This window comes from Pundamilia nyererei, unplaced genomic scaffold (assembly GCF_000239375.1).
Source record: "Pundamilia nyererei isolate P.nyererei 1_Seehausen unplaced genomic scaffold, PunNye1.0 scaffold00091, whole genome shotgun sequence".
Lineage (NCBI taxonomy): Eukaryota > Metazoa > Chordata > Actinopteri > Cichliformes > Cichlidae > Pundamilia > Pundamilia nyererei.
The window spans coordinates 204,020-223,602 of NW_005187492.1; the positions used below are offsets into that span (position 1 = coordinate 204,020).

At 41.3% G+C, this 19,583-nt stretch overlaps 1 protein-coding gene across 2 annotated transcripts in view; it reads left to right on the forward strand.

The window, feature by feature from the left end:
- med13b (mediator complex subunit 13b) overlaps positions 1-16,245 on the forward strand; it is a 24,209-nt gene extending 7,964 nt beyond the window's left edge. Inside the window, exons 6-30 of one of the 2 annotated variants that reach the window (XM_005739283.1) lie at positions 3,888-4,082; positions 4,192-4,348; positions 4,440-4,547; positions 4,632-5,348; positions 5,475-5,691; positions 6,401-6,431; positions 6,528-6,649; positions 6,760-6,850; positions 6,945-7,141; positions 7,226-7,425; positions 7,847-8,736; positions 8,838-9,005; positions 9,118-9,341; positions 9,470-9,665; positions 9,765-10,146; positions 11,362-11,578; positions 12,678-12,869; positions 12,995-13,218; positions 13,498-13,640; positions 13,734-13,892; positions 13,987-14,172; positions 14,260-14,393; positions 14,678-14,842; positions 15,108-15,208; positions 15,308-16,245. In XM_005739283.1, the coding sequence (XP_005739340.1) occupies positions 3,888-4,082; positions 4,192-4,348; positions 4,440-4,547; positions 4,632-5,348; positions 5,475-5,691; positions 6,401-6,431; positions 6,528-6,649; positions 6,760-6,850; positions 6,945-7,141; positions 7,226-7,425; positions 7,847-8,736; positions 8,838-9,005; positions 9,118-9,341; positions 9,470-9,665; positions 9,765-10,146; positions 11,362-11,578; positions 12,678-12,869; positions 12,995-13,218; positions 13,498-13,640; positions 13,734-13,892; positions 13,987-14,172; positions 14,260-14,393; positions 14,678-14,842; positions 15,108-15,208; positions 15,308-15,440 (5,549 nt within the window). In that variant the 3' untranslated portion in view covers positions 15,441-16,245. Of the gene's footprint in view, positions 1-3,887; positions 4,083-4,191; positions 4,349-4,439; positions 4,548-4,631; positions 5,349-5,474; positions 5,692-6,400; positions 6,650-6,759; positions 6,851-6,944; positions 7,142-7,225; positions 7,426-7,846; positions 8,737-8,837; positions 9,006-9,117; positions 9,342-9,469; positions 9,666-9,764; positions 10,147-11,361; positions 11,579-12,677; positions 12,870-12,994; positions 13,219-13,497; positions 13,641-13,733; positions 13,893-13,986; positions 14,173-14,259; positions 14,394-14,677; positions 14,843-15,107; positions 15,209-15,307 lie in introns of both variants that reach the window. The other variant, XM_013912475.1, reaches the window with a different exon arrangement.
- Positions 16,246-19,583: the final 3,338 nt, after the last annotated feature.

A 19,583-nucleotide genomic window follows, 5' to 3' on the forward strand; every position in this document is an offset into this window, starting at 1 on the left:
ATCAACATGCTCTGAAGTCAGAGCAGGTTCCATTCCACAAAAACTTTTTTGTAACAAAATATCGATTTCTGCTGTCCCTGTATCGATACATTATTAGCAAACAAAATATCACGATACTACACAGTATCGATTTTTTTCCCCCACCCCTATTGTCCAGTATGTAGACGATTTTCCTGAAGTGCTTGTGATTGCGTGTTTATTGGAGACATATCTTTGGCCAAATGGAATCTGATTTCATTTGTGATTTCAGTGCATATTTGTGAGCTGGATCGATACGCTGGTTTGCTTTTATGGACGTCTGAATTGATGTTGGACAATTCATGTTAGCAACCATTGCATTGTCTTGGCTTTCATGTAATCAGTATACTGCAATTTGTGGTGTGTTTTGTTTTTTTGGTTTTTTTTAGGAGGTTCAATAAGACACAGTTCTACAGCACTCCTTGCATGCGATTATGGCTGCAACGATTTGTCGAGTATTTCAAAGAATTATTAAAAATTCGCGACACAAATTCTTGCTTCAGTGCTTTGTTAAAGGCACGGCTCTGTAGTGCGGCACTGTTACCATGGAAACCAACATTTCCGACTAAAAACAGACTTGCATTACAAATGTATTTAAAAGCAGCGTGTGAATCAAAAGTTTGACAACATTAAGCCCACACAGCCCCCAGTTTTAAACAGAAATACTGATAACACAGCAGTGGTGATGAAGACGATGGCACAATTTAACGTGGAGCCGGAGTCTGTTTACACACCGCAAAGAGGCGGAGCCGGTACCAAGATGGTGAGCTCAGGGAGAGTGAAAGAAACAGTGTTTCTAGTGTCCAAAACGGCAACACTGCTCCCGTAATCACCATTAAAACCTTTACTGGGGAAAAGCGAGTCTTTAATCGAAGCACCTGATCAACAAACACTGACCTCAAGAAAGGCAAACTTTGTAACTGCTTCATCCACCACCATTTGTTTTACATAGTGAAGAATCTCCAGTAAGTGTCCAGAATATGTATTAAAATATGCAGATGAACTTTTAACTTAGTCTGATACCATGTTTAAATTATACAACTTGCTGAAGGCTGATGGCAGTCATCCTATTTTACATAGAAGCGAACAAGGGTGTGAGTCTAAAGCAGGGCATGGTGTCTTCTAGACCAGATTTATTTCAAGGTTTTCAGAACATTTTTCAGATTGAAAGTGAAATAATATAAACTACTGTCTCAACTAATTTATGTTAATATTTAAAAATATAAAAATTAAAGCGTTTTTCACAATCCAGTAAAAATGAAATGAAATGTAAAACTGAGCCACTGACCTGAGGGATTTTAGGTTGGACATTGAATTATTGTTAATATTAAATAATGTCTACACTATCATAACATCTCTTTTTTAGCAGCACATAAGCTTTGCATCAAAGCACAGGGCAAACTTCAGAATGCTGATATGGTTGCTTCTCTTCGTTGCAGCCACCACATTCTCCTTACAAACAAAAACTTACTCATTCACGTTCACACTTAAACACATGTACCAAAACATAAGCCTTCCAAGAAGACAGAGTAAAGATTTTTTTTGTGCCTTAGTTTAGATGGCATATTTATCTTATTTTATTTGACTTTGACTCTACTTGAGAGTATTTATATATTTCTGCAATTGAGAAAATGTTTTCTTTAAAAAAGAAAACTTAATGTGGCACGTAAATACCAAGGGTTGTTTTTTTTGTTTTTTTGTTGTTGTTTTTTTTGACAAATGAAACAGATGATGGATGCAACAAAAAACACTGCAATTTCTAAAAACCAAAAGAGCTCTTGAGCTCTATTTATTATTGCTCATTAATAAGATAAAATTATTTCTTATTCTATTAATCGATGGAATAATCTATAGATTACTTGATTACTAAAATAATCGAAAGCTGCAGCCCTACACGTGATTTCGTCTTTAACATCACTTACCATAAATCTGAATATTTCCAAACAGATTATCTTCTGCTTCAAGGGACAAGCTCTTCACTTTGTTTTTTGTTTTGTTTTTTGTTTGTTTGTTTTTCAAAAAAAAAAAACAAGCTCTTCACCTTGTGCTTTACTAGACATTTTAATTTTTTGAATTTCTTTCTTTAAACGTGGTGTTACTGATCAGGGTTTTAATAGTTTTGCAATTTTCATTATTTTTAATTTTTATTTAGTTTTGACTTCAGATTTTCAATTTTATATCCGTTTTAATTAGTTTTTACCAATTGTTTGCTAGTTTAGTTTAGTTTTTATTTTTTTGAAAATCCTTAGTTTCAGTTTAGTTTTGATTAGTTTCAGTTATAGTTTTAGTTGTGTTTGCAATAATTAAGTGTAACAAAATCCCAGTTTCATCATATCAGTCATGCTCTTCTGCTCATCCTTGGGTATGTTGCTATTCCAGCTACCATACCCTGCACCCTGGACAGGTCGCCTGTCTGTCGCAGGGCTAACACGCAGAGACAGACAACTCACATTCCCACCTATGGGTTGTTTAAATAAATAAATAAATAAATAAAGGCAGGTGAACAACCATTGATACCAGGCAACTATAAAATGTATATCTTGGCCCCAATGAGACTATTAACTCTTGCGGCACCGGGTGTTCGTAATTTGGTTCAAGTGAATTGATAAACTTTTTGAAGGCAATTGACTCACACAGTTATGTAGATATCCCAGTCCTGTTGTCTCAGGATACATCACGCTGCCTTGCCTGGGGTTAGCGTCTGTTTCTGGGGATGAGGGTTGAGTGTGCTCCCTTACCTTCTCAAGGTAAGCTAGGTTAGCCTTCTTGTGTCAGCTTTTCAAGTGCACTTTTTTTTCCCTTTAGAAATGTCCCTCATAATTTGTCTCTTTCCACTACAAGACACTTGCTTTATCCAAAACACAGTCATATTCAAAGTAATCCCAAATTGGACTCTGGCGCTTTCTCCCGACTTTTCCTGACATGATTCTGCGCGTGGACGGAGCAGCAACACAGACGACTCGACTAACGTACTGCCACCTGCTGGCATAATGAGACACAGCAAGAAAAAAATCTGGAAACTAAACTTCATTTTCACCCTTGACTATTGTATGACACGCACACATCAATGAAACTAAACACATTTTTGCTATAAATTCAGTTAATTTTAGTTAGTTTTGTGAACACTCATTACAGTTTTAGTTAATTTTCCTTTTTTTGTTTTTATTTTTATTTCCGTTAACGAAAATGTTTTTTCACTTCTAGTTTTCGTTATTTCGTTAGTTTTCGTTAACGATAATAACCTTGTTACTGATACAGACTTATCCAGGAAAACCTCAAGCTTTACAGTGCAGGGAACAGCTGTGAATGGCTGTGATACGTCATTGTTTATGGAGCAACTAATTTGCTTTTGGTTTGCGTTCTGTTGGTGAAGCACATGCTTCCAGTATCCCCCGTTCATTGAACTGTGGGAAGCCAAAGTCATGGTTGAGATCAAAACCAGAATATTTGTGCAGCCTTACAATTATTCATAATAAAGTTTGAATCTCATGTAAATTACGAGTATATCCTGGGAAAACGGCAACACAGGAGGCACCCGAGATGTTAAATACGGCAAAGCCCGAGGAAAAAGAGTGTTGGCATTTATGAGATAAATGGATCAGTCTACAGCTATAACAGAGCCCTAAAATGTGTCTGTTTTTTGTGGGTTTGTTTGTTTGTGTTAAAGAAAACAGTCCAAATAGTTCTCTCTGTCACTGGTACTTTTGAGAGACACTATCCTTTTTTTTTTTTTTTGTAGAGTGAAGGTGAATAAATGAGTCAGTTATACCAAAACATTGTTGCATTTAAAAATGTGTATTTGGTTTGTTCAGTTCTGTTTTGAATTTTCATGCTGAGTTTTTAAAATGAACAAATGTCTTTACTTTCAGCGGGAGTAAGGATGGTTTATCCTTCCTGCCTGGTGCTTCTCCCTCTGTCGGACCTCCCTACTGTGGTCCCTCAGGGCTCAGCCAACGCCTCAGGAAGCTTGTGTGGTGCTCAGCAGGGCCAGGCTGCTAACAGAGATCCTGCCATGTCCTCTGTCACTCTGACTCCTCCAACGTCACCAGAGGAGGCTCAGACTGGTAAGAATTACAATTAAAAATACATGTTCATCAGCCTTTATTTTTGTGAGACTCTGCATACCACTGCGGTTGTATTTATTTTTATCATCTTTATCTTACCTTCTCACAGATTATCAGCCTGCCCAGAAGTGGCTCAAGTTGTCTTCTGCATCTGATGGCTACAGCTCTAACAACACTCTACACGGTGGTAAAATCCCTCGCAGGATGGCCAGCCAGATGGTGGAGTCTGTATGGCAGGAGTACAACCTAAACCATACAGGGAACAAGTATGTTTTTGGCCATCTCTTTAAATTTGCATTTGTTCTGGTTTTGCCTCCATCCAGATGGATAACGTGTTTGTATTCCCACTCTTTCTAGGAATAAGTTTACTTCATTGACAAATGGAACCTGTGAGGAGGAGACAGAAAAAACAGGACTCTGGGACTTTGTGGAGCCAGCTCATAGGCTGCATTGTAATTGTGCAAGGTATGTTTAGTGAAGTTAATTCACCAGCGATTTAGTTATTTATTTAAAATATTTTATAGCCATTATTTGTTTTATTCCAAACAGACATAAGAATTCGAAACAGCGGTCTAGCAGCACCTCAGGACACCCACCTTCATCAGGACAGCCTGCCCTGCCAGCCCCCAAGCACAAGCTGGGCGAGAAGCTGGAGAAGGGGGAGAAGCAGCAGAAGAGGCCACAGACACCTTTTCACCACCGCAACTCTGTGAGCGAGGAGCAATCCCTGGAGCCTCAGACCCAGAGGCTTTGCCTCAGATCGCAGGAAGAAGGCTCGTATCCCAGCTTGCACCATGTGGACACGGTGCAGTCTAAAGCCCCTACACTGCACGCCCACGGCCCTCCTGCAGACCTTGTTGGATCTCCACCTCCCCCTCCTCTCAGCCCACATCCCTGTGATCACATAGAAGTTGACATGACTCCTGGTGGCATGAAGAGCTCGTCAACTCCCATTCACCAACCATTCTACCCGCCATCAGTGGAACCTTGTCAGATGCCACCAAAGGGCTCATCTGAGGAGCCTCAGACGGAGAACATGCCTATGCCTTTGCCCTTTCCCTCAACCTACAATGAAACCCTTGAACCCACCATCTTTGTAGGTTCTGCCATCAGCCCCAGTGATGACTCCACCCATAATCCATGGAAGTATTTCCTCCTCCCTCAGAAAAAGCCCTCAAACTTCCTGACACCCCAGCTACCTTTAGATAAAATGAGAGAGGATTCTGCAGGTGGTGGAGGAAGTGAAAGTGTAGTCTCTGTCACAGAGTGAGTATCTGTTGTCTGATCGGCGGATGCTTTAAAAAAAAACAAAACTTTTTTTTTTCTTTTTGTGAATTTAAAAATAATGTATTTGCATGCCTTAAAGATGTCTCTCTCCTACACCCCTCCCAGGTTGATGTCAGGATCCTCGCATCCCCTGAAAGTGTCCCAAGAGCTCATCAAGACTTATACACAGCGGAGAAACAGCCATCTTGCTTCCACCTCAGGAGATGAAGAGCCTAGTGAGGAGCCAGACCCTTATGCCTTCGTCGAAGGAGATGAGGAGTTTAGCTTTACTGAGAAGAAGGACAAGTCTGGAGCTGAAAAGGACGGAAACAAGAAACACAAGGTGGGTCCTGACAAAGGCTGAAATCCTTGTTTATTATGACATTTGATGAAATCTACTTTCAGTCCCTGGTAAAGTACTTGTTGGAACTAGTTATTTTTGAACATTTCTGTGTTTTTATATTAAAGGAGGTGAATCATTTAAACATTTTCACGTCTGTTCCAGTGCTTATTTCCTTCATTTCTCTGTGCTGCATAGTAGTAGTTGTCTTTTGAGAGCACACACTGATATTGCTGGGTATTGACCATTAGTACTTAATTAGTAACCAAAATGTGTCTCTATCACAGGTCCTGTTAATAAAATTAGCTTTTACATACTTGTCAGCTTCACAGTCATGTTTGCTTGCTCAGATATTTACTGATGTAAAGTACGTTTTGGTTTCTAGTGCCAGCACGTATACCCTAGTGAATCACGAAAAGACTGTGCAGTCATCTTGATAATTGAGTCACATTTTTCTTATCAAATTCTCTTGTGAATTTGTAGAAGAAAAGTTGTGTAACAAGGATCAGCAGCTGATTTTAGATGTTTCAAACCTCACCCTGTTGTGTTATGGCTAACTCTGAAAATCAGCACTCGGTGTGCAAAATAGTGACCTTCATTTTAGGAACATGTTTGATAATCAGAGCTTTGTATACAAGTACAAATAGTGGAAATTTTAATGACAAACAAATGGTCATGACGATAATTACTGTCATCTTTTTGTTTAACCAAGGTGGATGAAGGAACTGGAACTTCTGCAGATGGTGAGAAGTTTATTCATTCTTGCTTGGAGATTTCTATGTATGTTTATTTATTTGCTTTAATTCAAAAAATGTCCCTCAATTTGTTTTGCGGTGTAGATGGACAGTGTCCTACAGGCAGTAAACCCTCAGCCTCGACCAGCCTCATCCACGAGAACGACTTGGCTGTGTCCTACAGCGACCTGGATAAAATCTTCAATTCAGATGAAGATGAGCTAACAGTGAGTGCATGTTGTGGCATATTCAGGAGCTGATGGTGATGTCTCCTCATGAAGCCTGTTAAAACTCCAAGATGTACTGAATATGTTGACTTGTTTTCCCCATTGCACAGCCTGGATCCAAAAGAGCTGGTGTTGGTACAGATGACAAGTTTGGCTCTAAAGATACTAAGCCAACTGCACTGGATCCCCTGTCTTGCATAAGTAGGAAAATTAATCATCAATTACTCATTGTTCATCATGGATCATAACTACGTAAGTTGTTGTTTCAAGAGAAGTAATAATGTCTTTTCCTTAGGCTCAGTAGACTTGCACACAATGTTTCCCACCCCACCCTCCCTGGAGCAGCAGGGTTATTCTCCCATGAACTCCGGCAGCAAGGACAGCTTAGAAGCAGGGGCGGGGCTCACCTTGTTGGACGGCAGCCAGCTTAATAACCACTTCAAGATGGAGGTGGAGGAGGGTTTCTGCAGCCCTAAGCCATCTGAAATAAAGGTACAACACATCACGCAATTACCAAGTAGAGAGGAAACTGATCATTTTTCTTTATTGTTAAATGACCTGCGTTTTTGTTTTCAGGACTTCTCCTTTGTGTACAAGCCAGAGATGTGTCAGTCATTCATTGGCTGCTCAATGTATGCCCCCCTGAAGACACTACCAAGCCAGTGTCTGTTGCCTGTCAAACTACCAGAAGACTGTGTGTACACGGCGAGCTGGACCATGGGCAAAATGGACCTGATACCCCCAGTGTCCAACACTAGTCTCCTCACTAAAGATAGGTAAATGCATATTCTGAATTAACTTTTTCCCATCTTTGATGTGTGATCTGTTGATCAAGAAGGGTTTTTCTCACAATTTGAGTTTTAGCCTTTTACAGTACAACTTCAAATTTGTACTGAAAAGTGACATATTACACTTATTTCCAGCTCTATATTTTTATTCATTCAAAGTTCTGCAGGTTTCACAGTTCAAAGTGATCATTATTTATCTTCCAAAGAGCCTAAACCAGCCATCAGGTCATCCTATGTCTGAAACAAGTTTATTATGTGCAGCTATCATGTTGGTGGCTGCACATAATGAACATTGCAATGTATGTAGAACAAGAAAGAACGTAAATGCATGTAAACAGTACTCTTCAGCTGCTATATAACCAAACATCACAACATGAAACCCTAATCGCTGTTCATCTTTATATAACAGTAATGTCCCCAGTGTGGAGCCTGACTATAGCCAGACCTACACCCCGCAGACCCACCCACCCTTCATGTCCAGCAGCGCTCCTCCCAGCAACAGTGGTGCAGGTATTCTACCATCCCCAGCCACACCACGCTTCTCTGTGCCCACACCTCGCACACCCCGCACTCCACGGACTCCACGTGGCCCATCCAGCGTCCAGGGCTCCCTCAAGTATGACAGTTCTGACCTTTACTCTCCTGCCTCCACGCCCTCCACCTGCCGACCCCTTAGTTCTGTTGAGCCAGCCACCGTGCCCTCAATTCCCGAGGCTCACAGCCTATACGTCACGCTCATACTTTCAGAGTCAGTCATGAACCTCTTCAAGGACTGCAACTTTGACAGTTGCTGTGTGTGTGTCTGTAACATGAACATCCGTGGGGCAGATGTAGGCGTATACCTCAAGGACAACGGCGAGGCCCAGTATATATGCACTTGTGGTTTTAGCGCTGTCACCAATCGGCGCTTTGGCCAGTCAGCTGGGCTCTTTCTAGAGGATGAACTGGACGTAGTTGGACGGGGCTCTGATGCTGCTCGAGATACAGAGCGGTGTTTCGAAGAGCTGCGAGCTTCTACATCACACAAAGCCAGCAGCCTGAAGGAGAAGCCTCCAGATGAGTTAATCCTGTTGCTGCAGGACCAGTGCACCAATCCATTTGCCTCGATGGCTGGTGTGGAGTACCCCAAACCAACTTCAGCCCCCAGTTCGTTCCTAAGGGTGGAAGAGAGAGACTGTTATAACGACTGCTACATGGCACTGGAGCATGGCAGGCAGTTCATGGACAATATGTCAGGAGGCAAAGTCGATGAAACACTAGTGAAAAGCACCTGTCTTCATCAGTGGCCCAAACGCAAATGTATGTATTCTCACATTACTGCTGCTTTAAATGTAAAGTTCTTCCTTATATGTTTCTAGCAGAAATGTAATACTTGTTTCCTATTGGTTCTCCACTTGTAGCAGCAGACATGAGCAAGCTATACTCTGTGGATGTCCTCCGGGTGTTGTTGTCCCTCCAGCCTGTGCTGCAGGACACCATTCAGAAGAAAAGGAGTGTGCGCTCTTGGGGCGTTCAGGGGCCACTTACCTGGCAGCAGTTCCATAAAATGGCTGGGAGGGGATCATATGGTGTGTCGAAAGCGTTTTTTGTTTGTTTGTTTTATAGAGATAAATAGAATATTGTGGAAGTTTATGGCTTTGTTGTCTTCAAAGACACTAACTTGTCTCCTTATCTTCACAGGTACTGATGAGTCTCCTGAGCCTCTGCCCATCCCAACCTTTCTGGTTGGTTACGAATATGATTTTGTGGTACTGTCTCCTTTTGGGTTGCCCTACTGGGAGAAGCTTCTCCTGGATCCTTTTGGTTCTCAGAGGGATGTGGGATATGTTGTCATTTGCCCTGATAATGAGTCTCTGCTCCACGGGGCCAAGACCTTTTTCAAAGATCTAAGTGCAATGTATGAGGTATGCACCTGGCAGTTTATTAAACTCACCCTTCCTGTGCTGACATGTCTACAGAAACAGTTTTGTAGCTCTGCAAAAGTGATTCACACTGTTGCACTCTTGTTTTCTTTTCTTTTTTTCCTTGACAGGCATGCCAGCTGGGGCAACACAGGCCCATCTGCAAGAGTCACCCAGAGGGCATATTGAAGGTTGGCACCAAAGAAGGCAGGAGCATGACAGAGCAGCCTCTTAGTGACTGGTTCGTTAAGATGGCTGCCAGAGAAGGAAACAATGAAGCCTTTAATAAGCTCAAACTCTTTGCTCAAGTGTGCTGCTATGATCTAGGTAATGTGATTGCTTGTAGTGCTGAAAACCTAAAGTAAGTAAAATCGCATGGTTTGTAAAAATGATGATTTATCATTTTTCTTTTGGGATCCCTTTCAGCTCCATACCTGTCAGAGCAGTCTTTGGATAGCTCTCTGTTGACCCAGCGGAACCCTACCACAGCCGCCACCCCCTCCTTCCAGACCTCTAGCTCTTCCAGCACTTCATCAGGACTCCAGAGCACCAACACTACCGGCTCCAACACCAGCTCTGCCCAGCCTGCCCAGGTCAACAGCACCCCTCCCTCTTCATCCTCAGGCTCACAGACTATTGGGGGAATGACCTCAGCCAAGCCAAGTTCATTCTCGCCATTTGGAACAGCAGGCTTGCAGGGTGGAGCGTCTCAGAATGGACCCCAGCCAAACTCGCAGGGCACAGGGGGAATGGCTGAAAATGGATCGTCTGCTTACCAGTCTCAAGGACCCACTGAGAGCCCAGAGAGGTAGTTAGATCTGCTGTTACATCACCTGGCCAAAGGACCAGTGACCTTATGCCGTAACTAGGCGCCTGTTGTCTTATCTCTCCATATTTCCCAAAAATTGTTACAGAGTCATATTTGTTTTTTTGTTTTGTTTTTTATGCACGGTCACTTGGGATCTGTGATGGTTCATGAGCCAGATTATATTTTGAATCTTTCCTAGCAAATGCCAGTTTGCTCATTTCAATTCTTTCTATTTGACAGAATATCTCAAGTAGTAGAGCGTTGTAGTTTGGTACTTAGCTCACAAGCCTTTTCATAACTGGTATGCATTCATGGGATAGATAACCAGTGCTGAGTTATTTTAAGCTGAGATGGAGATTGTTTCTACAACTGCTTTACAAATACAATCTGATAAAAACACACTGACGTGCTCAGTTCCTCGACAGTTCTGTGAGACACCTTCTTTCAAAGGTCACCAACACTTACACATGGTCTGTTTGATATATGCAGTTTTTAGGCATTCATTGACCAAATAGTCTTATTGGTAGTAGATTATATTTAAGGTTGATGAATGACCACATTGGTAACACTGCATAATCAGCAGGGAAAGTTCATCCTCTGGCTAAAAAAGTATTGTGTGTCACGTGTTTTGAAGGCAGTATAATATTAGTGAGATCTGAAGTTTTGTTATGGCAAAACACATCTCATGAGCGCTGCGTGTCTCTACTTTCATCGCAGTAATTTTATTTTTACGTTTCTTCCGATGGGAGCTGTGCCTGCCAAGATTTGGCTTGAGCCATTTTCATACATGATATTTGGACAGTTTCTTTCACATGTAGCACACAGCAGGCACAATTATACTGGAAATACTGGAGTTTATGTCAGGGAGCTACCTAAATAAAGTGTGCACGCGGCAGTATACAAACATCCATTTGCTGGAGATAAATACACTGAACAACTACAAAGTGTGGATCAACAGAGCCCAGAAAAGTGTGGACTTTGTAGTTGGGCTGGCAGGTTAAATAGTGGCTAATATCTAATCTGACTGCTCTGAGTGTTTTTGTGTTTTCATGTGCATGTCTTTCTAGTAATGTCTAGAAAAAGGTTAAGGCTGCACAGGACGCATGCAAAAAGCTTCAGTTGCACACTGTGGACAGTAATATGAACATTATTGACAGATCTGATGAAGATAATTTCTTGGCCTGTTTCAGTAATTATCTGCCTAATTTTTAACAGCACAATGGAGAGAGACAAAGTGGGTAAGCCAACAGACGGAGAGTCCCACGCTGTGTCTTACCCGCCTGCTATAGTGGTGTACATCGTCGACCCCTTCAGCTACGAAGACGCAGACAGAGAAGTCCATTCGAGTACCTACACCATGGGCCTACTGCGCTGCTACATGGAAATGCTCCACATCTTGCCTGCTTGCATCAGAAACTCTGTCTCTGTGCAGGTAGAACAACACTCTTAATAGTTTTAAAATTTCATAACTGCAGATTAAAGATGCGGCTAAATATTCTGCGTAGTGTATAAAAGAACAGACTCCAAAAGTCAAAGATATTTCACAAAATAAGTTCATTTTCTAAATATAATCTACAGTTTAATAACATCTGCTCAGTTTTCTACTTTGGTTATAATAGAGAGGGTTACCAGCTGCCACAAAGGGAGGTGAGAAGGAGCAGGGGAATCATTAGCAGGCACTAATGGAGGTGGTAACTGCCACACCTGTGATATAGTGGCACAAGATTGCATCAGTATGCCAGAGGGAGTTCTGAAACACAAGAGGCGTGAATGTGCTAATGGGTTCAGTACAGCAGCAGCATAACCGTGGGCTAATATCCATTCAGTCCTATCGCTGCAGACATGCTAATCTCTCAGATGTGCTGTCATTAACTCTTCCTTCGAGCTAAGATGTGGCAATATTCTTAGTTTAGTAAACAAACGGTTTGGTTTGACCTCCGTCTTCTATGAACAATATAAGATTAAAGACACCCGTACTTCTTATCATAATCATAATTACCATAATCACTCACACTTGCCAGTATAGTAACAGTACTGGTAATGTGGTGCAGATGTTTACAAGTACTGATGTGCACAAAATCTTTTCACAAAGTTTTAATATTTGGGGGGAGAAACATTTGATTACTCAAATATATCCTGCACAGATTTGAAGGTGTGGATGCCTTTCACTGGGAGCTAGAGAATGTTACGGCGTTCCTGAGAATTAATACTTTTAAAACCTATTCTGATCTTTGGATGAAGCAGAAATTTTATGTTGGGATTGAACTTACTTACAGCAGTGTAGTTTTTGAAGTTCAGGGTTCACTAATGTTTCTTTCACCACAAACTATTACTTAAAGTGGGTAATTGTCAGAAAGACCTATTTTGAGATTTCCATGTCCATGAATTATCATCTACAACACAACCCAGTCAGTAACACAGAGAAACTTTCAGTAAAAACAAATGTGTAGTGAAGCTTAAGTCTAACAAATCCATAAACATCCAGCACTACAGGCTGTCCTAAAATGCCTTTTTTCCTCCTTTTGTGTCAGATTGTTCCCTGCCAGTATCTGCTCCAGCCAGTGCACAGCGCAGGGCGCCACGTCTACAGTCAGCACCTCAAGTCGCTGGCTTTCTCTGTGTTCACTCAGTGTCGTCGGCCTCTTCCCAACTCCACCAATTTCAAGGCTCTGACGGGCTTTGGTCCTGGTCTTGCCATTGACATGGCACTCAAGAACCCAGAGGTAACTACCCTGATGCTGAACTCCTGAGTTTTGTTGAAGCTGTATGTCTACAGACAATTATGCTGTTGTACCTTCTGTCACTCTCAACTTGAATATATATATTTTTGTGTTTGTGGGCTGTGCAGAGGCCTGAGTGTCTGCGTCTCTACACGCCACCCTTCATTTTGGCTCCAGTGAAGGACAAGCAGACTGAGCTCGGGGAGACGTTTGGTGAGGCATCGCAGAAGTACAACGTCCTGTTTGTCGGCTACTGTCTGTCACATGACCAGCGATGGTTGCTGGCCTCCTGCACCGATCAACACGGAGAACTGCTGGAGACCTGCATCATCAGCATCGATGTGCCGAACAGGTGCCTGTTCACGAAAGATTTACCTCAGTACCACAGAATCAGTTTGGTTATTGATACCTAAGTCTTTGTAGTTAAGTGTAAAACAATCTTAGTTAGCAAAGACTAAATATGATAAATGTCTTTGTTTTAAGACTGAAATGAAACAATTTTAAACAATAAAGGCTAAACCCACTGTGGAAAGTAAATTACGCTAAATTAAACCGAAAGCTAGAGAATCAAAATAATAATTAAAAAGCAAAACTAACTCATAAATGCATTACTGTATTATTGTTGCTGCAGGGCTCGCAGGAAAAAGGGCTCAGCCCGACGGCTGGGTCTGCAGAAGCTGTGGGAGTGGTGCCTCAGCCTGGTGCAGCTCACGTCACTGCCATGGAGGGTCGTTATCGGGCGGCTTGGAAGGATGGGGCACGGCGAGCTGAGAGGTACACACTTCAACAGTGTCTGCAGAGCGGGCAGTTTATATATACGCACGCGCACACACACACACTTATGTGCTTGTGTCTTGTCTGTTTCAGACTGGAGTATTCTGCTGAGCAGGAGGAACTTGCAGTCCCTCAGCAGGCGACTGAAGGAGACGTGCAGGATGTGCGGCATATCTGCTGCTGACACTCCCAGCATCCTTAGCGCCTGCTTAGTTGCCATGGAGCCTCAAGGTTCCTTTGTGATTATGCCAGGTAAAAGAAATAATATTTAAAGTTTGGCTAGTTTCACTTCATTTACAAAAAGCCTGTAAATCTGACAGCGCTCTCCTTCGTCTCGTCTCTGCAGACTCAGTGTCGACAGGCTCCGTGTTTGGTCGAAGCACCACCCTTAACATGCAAACATCGCAGCTGAGCACCCCTCAGGATACATCCTGCACACACATACTGGTATTCCCCACGTCAGCCATGGTGCAGGTCAACACTAACACTTCAGAGCCCCTCGACATCGACACCTTTAACCAAATAAATCCCGGTATGTTTTCACAGCTCACAGAGCTGCTACAATATATTTCTGCTCAAAGCTGGAAAGCCAGAATGACACATTTTTCCCTCTCTGCAGATGGATCAGAGGGAATGAACATCTTTGAGTTGTTTGAACAAGACATGGATCCAGACTTCATCAACATCCTGCCCAACTCCCCCACAACCTCCCCTGTTCACTCCCCGGGCCCCCAAGGGGGAGATGGAAGCAAGGTCTGCCACCTTTTTCATGAAGTCACTCATCAATATAAAATGTCAGATACAGACTTTAAGATTATTAACAGGCTGTGATGTATGAACCACTCGGCAGTAATTAAACAACTTCTTATGTTTTTCATCCTCAACTTAATAGTTACATTAAAAAAAGTTTAAAAAAAAAAAGAAAAGCATGCTAATGAGCAAAAACAAAATTAGGTGCCCCTTGGTTATGAAAATATGATGCCTGTTTTGGCTGCAGCGATGCTCTGATCGATGACTTTATCACCTTCGTTTCGCAGGGTCAGAGTACAGATCGGATGGAGTCTCACGAAGAAGCGCTCAACATCTTGCAGCAACCGATGGCTTTGGGTTACTTTGTCTCCACAGCAAAGGCCGGACCGCTGCCCGACTGGTTCTGGTCAGCCTGCCCCCAAGCCAAGAACCAGTGCCCACTCTTTCTCAAGGTGACTCATATCTGTACTACTAAAATTATATGTTCATGAAGTCTTGAGTAATCGCAATAATGCCGTTCTTCAACAAAATGCCTCTTTGTCGTCGTTGCTCTGACCTATCGACAGTGCTGCTTGTTTGCTGGTTTAAGAATACTGACTCTTTTACATCAGTTGATGAAATAATGAGATTTTACAGCTCTACATGCAGATGTGTTGAACCTGAAATTCAGTGATTGAATCTGAAGACTCTGATTTCATTTGTCTCTTTCTTTTCCAGGCCTCTCTTCACCTGCACGTGTCTTCTGTCCAATCAGATGAGCTTCTGCACAGTAAACACTCCCACCCCCTGGACTCTAACCACACCTCTGATGTGCTCAGGTCTGAACTGTAACCAAACTAAATTTTTTAATAATTAGAAAGACATTTGTTTCACTCCCAGCTTTATTAACATTTCCATGTCCTCCTCCTTCATGCCAGATTTGTTCTAGAGCAATATAACGCCCTCTCCTGGCTGACGTGCGACCCTGCCACCCAGGACCGGCGCTCCTGTCTGCCTGTTCACTTTGTGGTGCTCACCCAGATGTACAACTTTATCATGAACATGCTCTGAACTCTAATGGGATCAAACTGCTGAGATTTGATTGGAGGGATCGCTCAGACATGTTGTGGATTTCCTGCTACAAAGACACCCCGACACTCGAAAGGACCTCGCACTCCATCAGGGTAAATGTGGACGAAGCACCCTCCTCTTCCTCCTCGTCCTGGTGTATCTCTCAGAACTCTAACTGGAAGTTTCCAATGAATCAATCAGATGCCAAGAATCCATTTTATCACTTTGGATGATCAAGGGACATTTCATAAAGGAGAAAAATGTCTTTTTAATGACTGTAGATTGCAATCTATGAGATTTTATCATAATGAAATGCCTGCATATATTATTTATTGTAAGTTTTTAAATGTGGAATTTTTAATGCTTAATATCTTTTATATATTACAAATCCTAGAGGGTGTGTACATCTCACTGTACAGGAATTGGTATCAAAAGTGTAATTTTTCTCAAATACAAAACGAAAATCCTGTTCAAGTGAATTTGCTGTAGATTGCTTTTAGAATATTATTTTTTCAAAGGGGTACAGACCTTTCTATTGCCATGCTGTAATAATGAAGTAAAAGCTGGCCTGGGCATTTGTGTCCCACCCAATGAGTGGATGAGACTTACCTCTCTGTCTACTCTGGCTCCAGAGTCTCTTGCACAGTAACTCAGTGAGCTCTGAAGAGGAATTAAAAGGTACATTGTCAGATTATATATTTTATATAACAGATTTAGGTAACTGTGTGTGTATATGTGTACATAGTAATTGTGTGCCGCTACTGATGGTGCAGCTTCTGTTTTAGGAATAAAGTGTCTACCTTACTGTCTTCGTCTTTATCTTTGTAGCTGCTTGCAGCTGTCATTGTCTTTTGTATATAAATACAGCCTCAGATGAACAACAACGATACATGTGGCATGCTGCCTCATTATTTGACAAAACTAGTGTGTAAAAAAAAATTAATTACATACTGACTGTATCCAAAGGAATTAAGAAGACAAGAAGCAGTCAGTCAAATGTACTTATTTAGTGATTGTCAGCAAAACAGAAGAGTGTTGGACAGTTTGCTGGTTTGAAGTAGTGATGTGTGTTAAAATGATACTGAGGAAGAAGGACATCAACGGTGCTCCTAATGAACTAACCATCAATCTGGAAATGGCCTTAAAATCTTTCCCGAACAGTGAAAAAAGGGGAAAATGTTCAAGACAGTATTCACAAATTCAGCCGAGCAACGCTCTAAAAAACTGCACTGCACAACACAGGCACTACCTCTCAGAGTGTAAAGGTCTCAGCTCATGACAGCACTGTTAGGAGCTTTGCCAGCAGAAAGTCCCTTTTCTCTAATAACAACATGGCAGCACAGCCCAGGTTTGCAAAGTCGCATCTGAATAAATTAGAATGAAGTGGAGGTGCTCAGCTGTAACAGACAGGGCAGAATATCAGCCTCACACTAACTTAAGCACAGTGGTGCTGATATGGGGTTGTTGGCCGGTCACAGAGCCTGGGTAGCAGGGCTGTGACAGAACTAGGGGCACAGAAGGGTGTGTACATCTGAAGCACACTTTCACAAACGTATCTATGCAGGCATTTCGTAGAGGGCTTCACAATTCTCTAAATATTATTTCGACTTTATTTGCAAAAAGAGGCTTTTTTTTTTTCATAATGTGTCCCTAACGCGCCTTTGTAGTCCAATAGCTAAAGCTTGGCCCAAATTGGGTCATCTTAAGGTTATTGTTAACAGTGGTTCTATAAGCTTCTGAATCATGGGGTAGGTAAGAATAAAATAGAATTAGTCTAGGAATTTAAAACTAATAATAACTAAAATATTAAGCAACATATATACATATACATGCTGACACTTTATATTTATTTTACGTCTAAAGCACTTTACACAAGAAAAAACCGGTGCAAATCAGAAAATCAAAGTGACGAATGAGCATTACCATAAAGGCAATTTAGGCATGAAGCTGATCACGAAAACCCAGAAAGGCTCTCTGAGAAAATGATGTGTTAACCTCCTGAGACCTGAGCTCCTGTTTGCATGGGAGGCGAGGTGAAATATAAGGCGCAGAAAGGCCTTAATAAATAACATTTACAGAATGTTTTAATCTGAACTATCCAGGGGAGAAAAATACATTTTTAATTTTAACACAATGGTGATCAGTCACACTGAAATCCTTAAAATATAATTAATCTCTGGAGTAAAGCATGTAAGTAATGAACAATAACAGGTTTCTGAGAAAGAGAAACTGAAAATTTAAACAGAAAGGACGCTCAGGTATATAAACAGTGGCACCAAAACGGTTAAAGTGGTTAACCACAAATGGTTCAGCGAGAACTTGGAAGTTCCTGTTTTGGCCTCCACCTCTGAGTTTTTCTTCTCTCTGCACTTGCTTCGTGTTTGTCTGATAGTTCTGCAGAAACAGAAACATCATGAGGACACTGCGGGCCAATAACTGTTCAGATAGACGATAAAGCACATGATAATTTAAATATGTATTTTAACAATAATAGTACTCAATAGTATTACAAAGCCATTTGTAATAGTATTTCAAATGGCTTTTTATGAGAGCTCCTAAAATCTGACCATTAGAAAAAGCATGTTGAATAATATGGTTATTGGCGCCCTCTGGTGGAGACAAAATGTAATGGTATCTAAACACTAATTCTTGTGCTGCCCACACAAACCTTCAGTCAAATCTCTGATCATCAAACAAGCATATATGTGAGCATTTCTTTTCTTCTTCTTTCATGTGACCATTTTAGGAGTCGCCTCAGTGGAACTTCTCTCACCTTATTCCTAACAGCCTGCTCTGTAATGCCAACCCTCCTCCTTCACTGCATCCATGAATTTCCTCTGTGGTCCTCCTCTTCCCCCCCTGCCTGGCAGATCCATCTTCAACATCCTTTGTCTAATAACTGAACTAATCCTCCAAACCTCAATACCTGACCTAAGTACTCATGTCTTTTTTGAGTGAAGCTAAAGACACAACAAAAAGGTCTGAAAAGGAAGAACATAATTTTTAAATGTAGGATTTTGCTTGATCAGTTGAGTTTCTCTTTAAAATGTTAAACTTCATTATAAAGATGACCTTTAGGATCCAAACGGTGATTTTAAATGAGGAAATCTGTTCCATTTTGAAACCAGTCTCAAAGGATTTTATAGAAGAATCAAAACAAAAGTATCCTACAGGATTACACGTATTTATATTCATTTAAAATGTTTAAATGTCATGAGAATTTCACTTAGTACAAGTATTTGTTATAAACGAGCTCATATCTCCAACCGGCAGTACCCTCGCTGCCCACGAGAGGGCAGCGGCTCACTGTTTGTTCATCACTGTCCTAAAATATGCATTTATCAGGTTTCTGGGGGGTTTCCTTTAACACCATATAGAAGGCAGTTTCATACCAGTATGCCAGTCTTATGGACTGAAAATATGAAAATGTGACAAAACAAAAATGATTTAAAGTTATTTATGCAGCTTATTTTCCCCCAGTGGAGTTTAATTAATCCCTTATATCCTGTAAATGTACAACTGCTTATCACAAACATAAGCACCAGTTATTAAAATGAACAAGGCATGCAGGCACAAAATAAATTCAACTCAGTGTGAACAGGTACATGTGAAATACTTGCATCAATGAAGTGAAATGCTTAAATGAATTTAAGGTTCAAATGATAATTTAATAATACTGTGACGTTTGTTTGTTTGACAGGGAACTGCTTGCAAAACGTCGCCGTGACTGAGATCCCTTTAACAACTTCCAGTGTTCCTGTACAGCTGTGGAGGACAAAGAATGCCACATTTTACTTTCTAAAAACAATAAATAACATACGGAGTACCTTCAGCCTGCATTTCACTTTCCTAGTATACTCATCTGGGCTGTTGAACCAAAATCATGCAACTTCAGTGTCACACTTTTCAGCCTTGTGGCCTTTTTTGCAAGTTGTTATTTTTAGGAGCTCGTGAGTTTGCATGTTTCATGTAAAGTTAGCTTCTCATATTGTAGATTTTAATCAAGCTAAGTATAATAATAATGCACTAGATGACAGAAATGGCTATACAGTAATGAAAAAAAGTGAATACGGTTTTATGTACCAGACAGATTGAACAAACAGATGAAACTAAAAATGAAACCTAAATGCAGAAGCAGTGTCA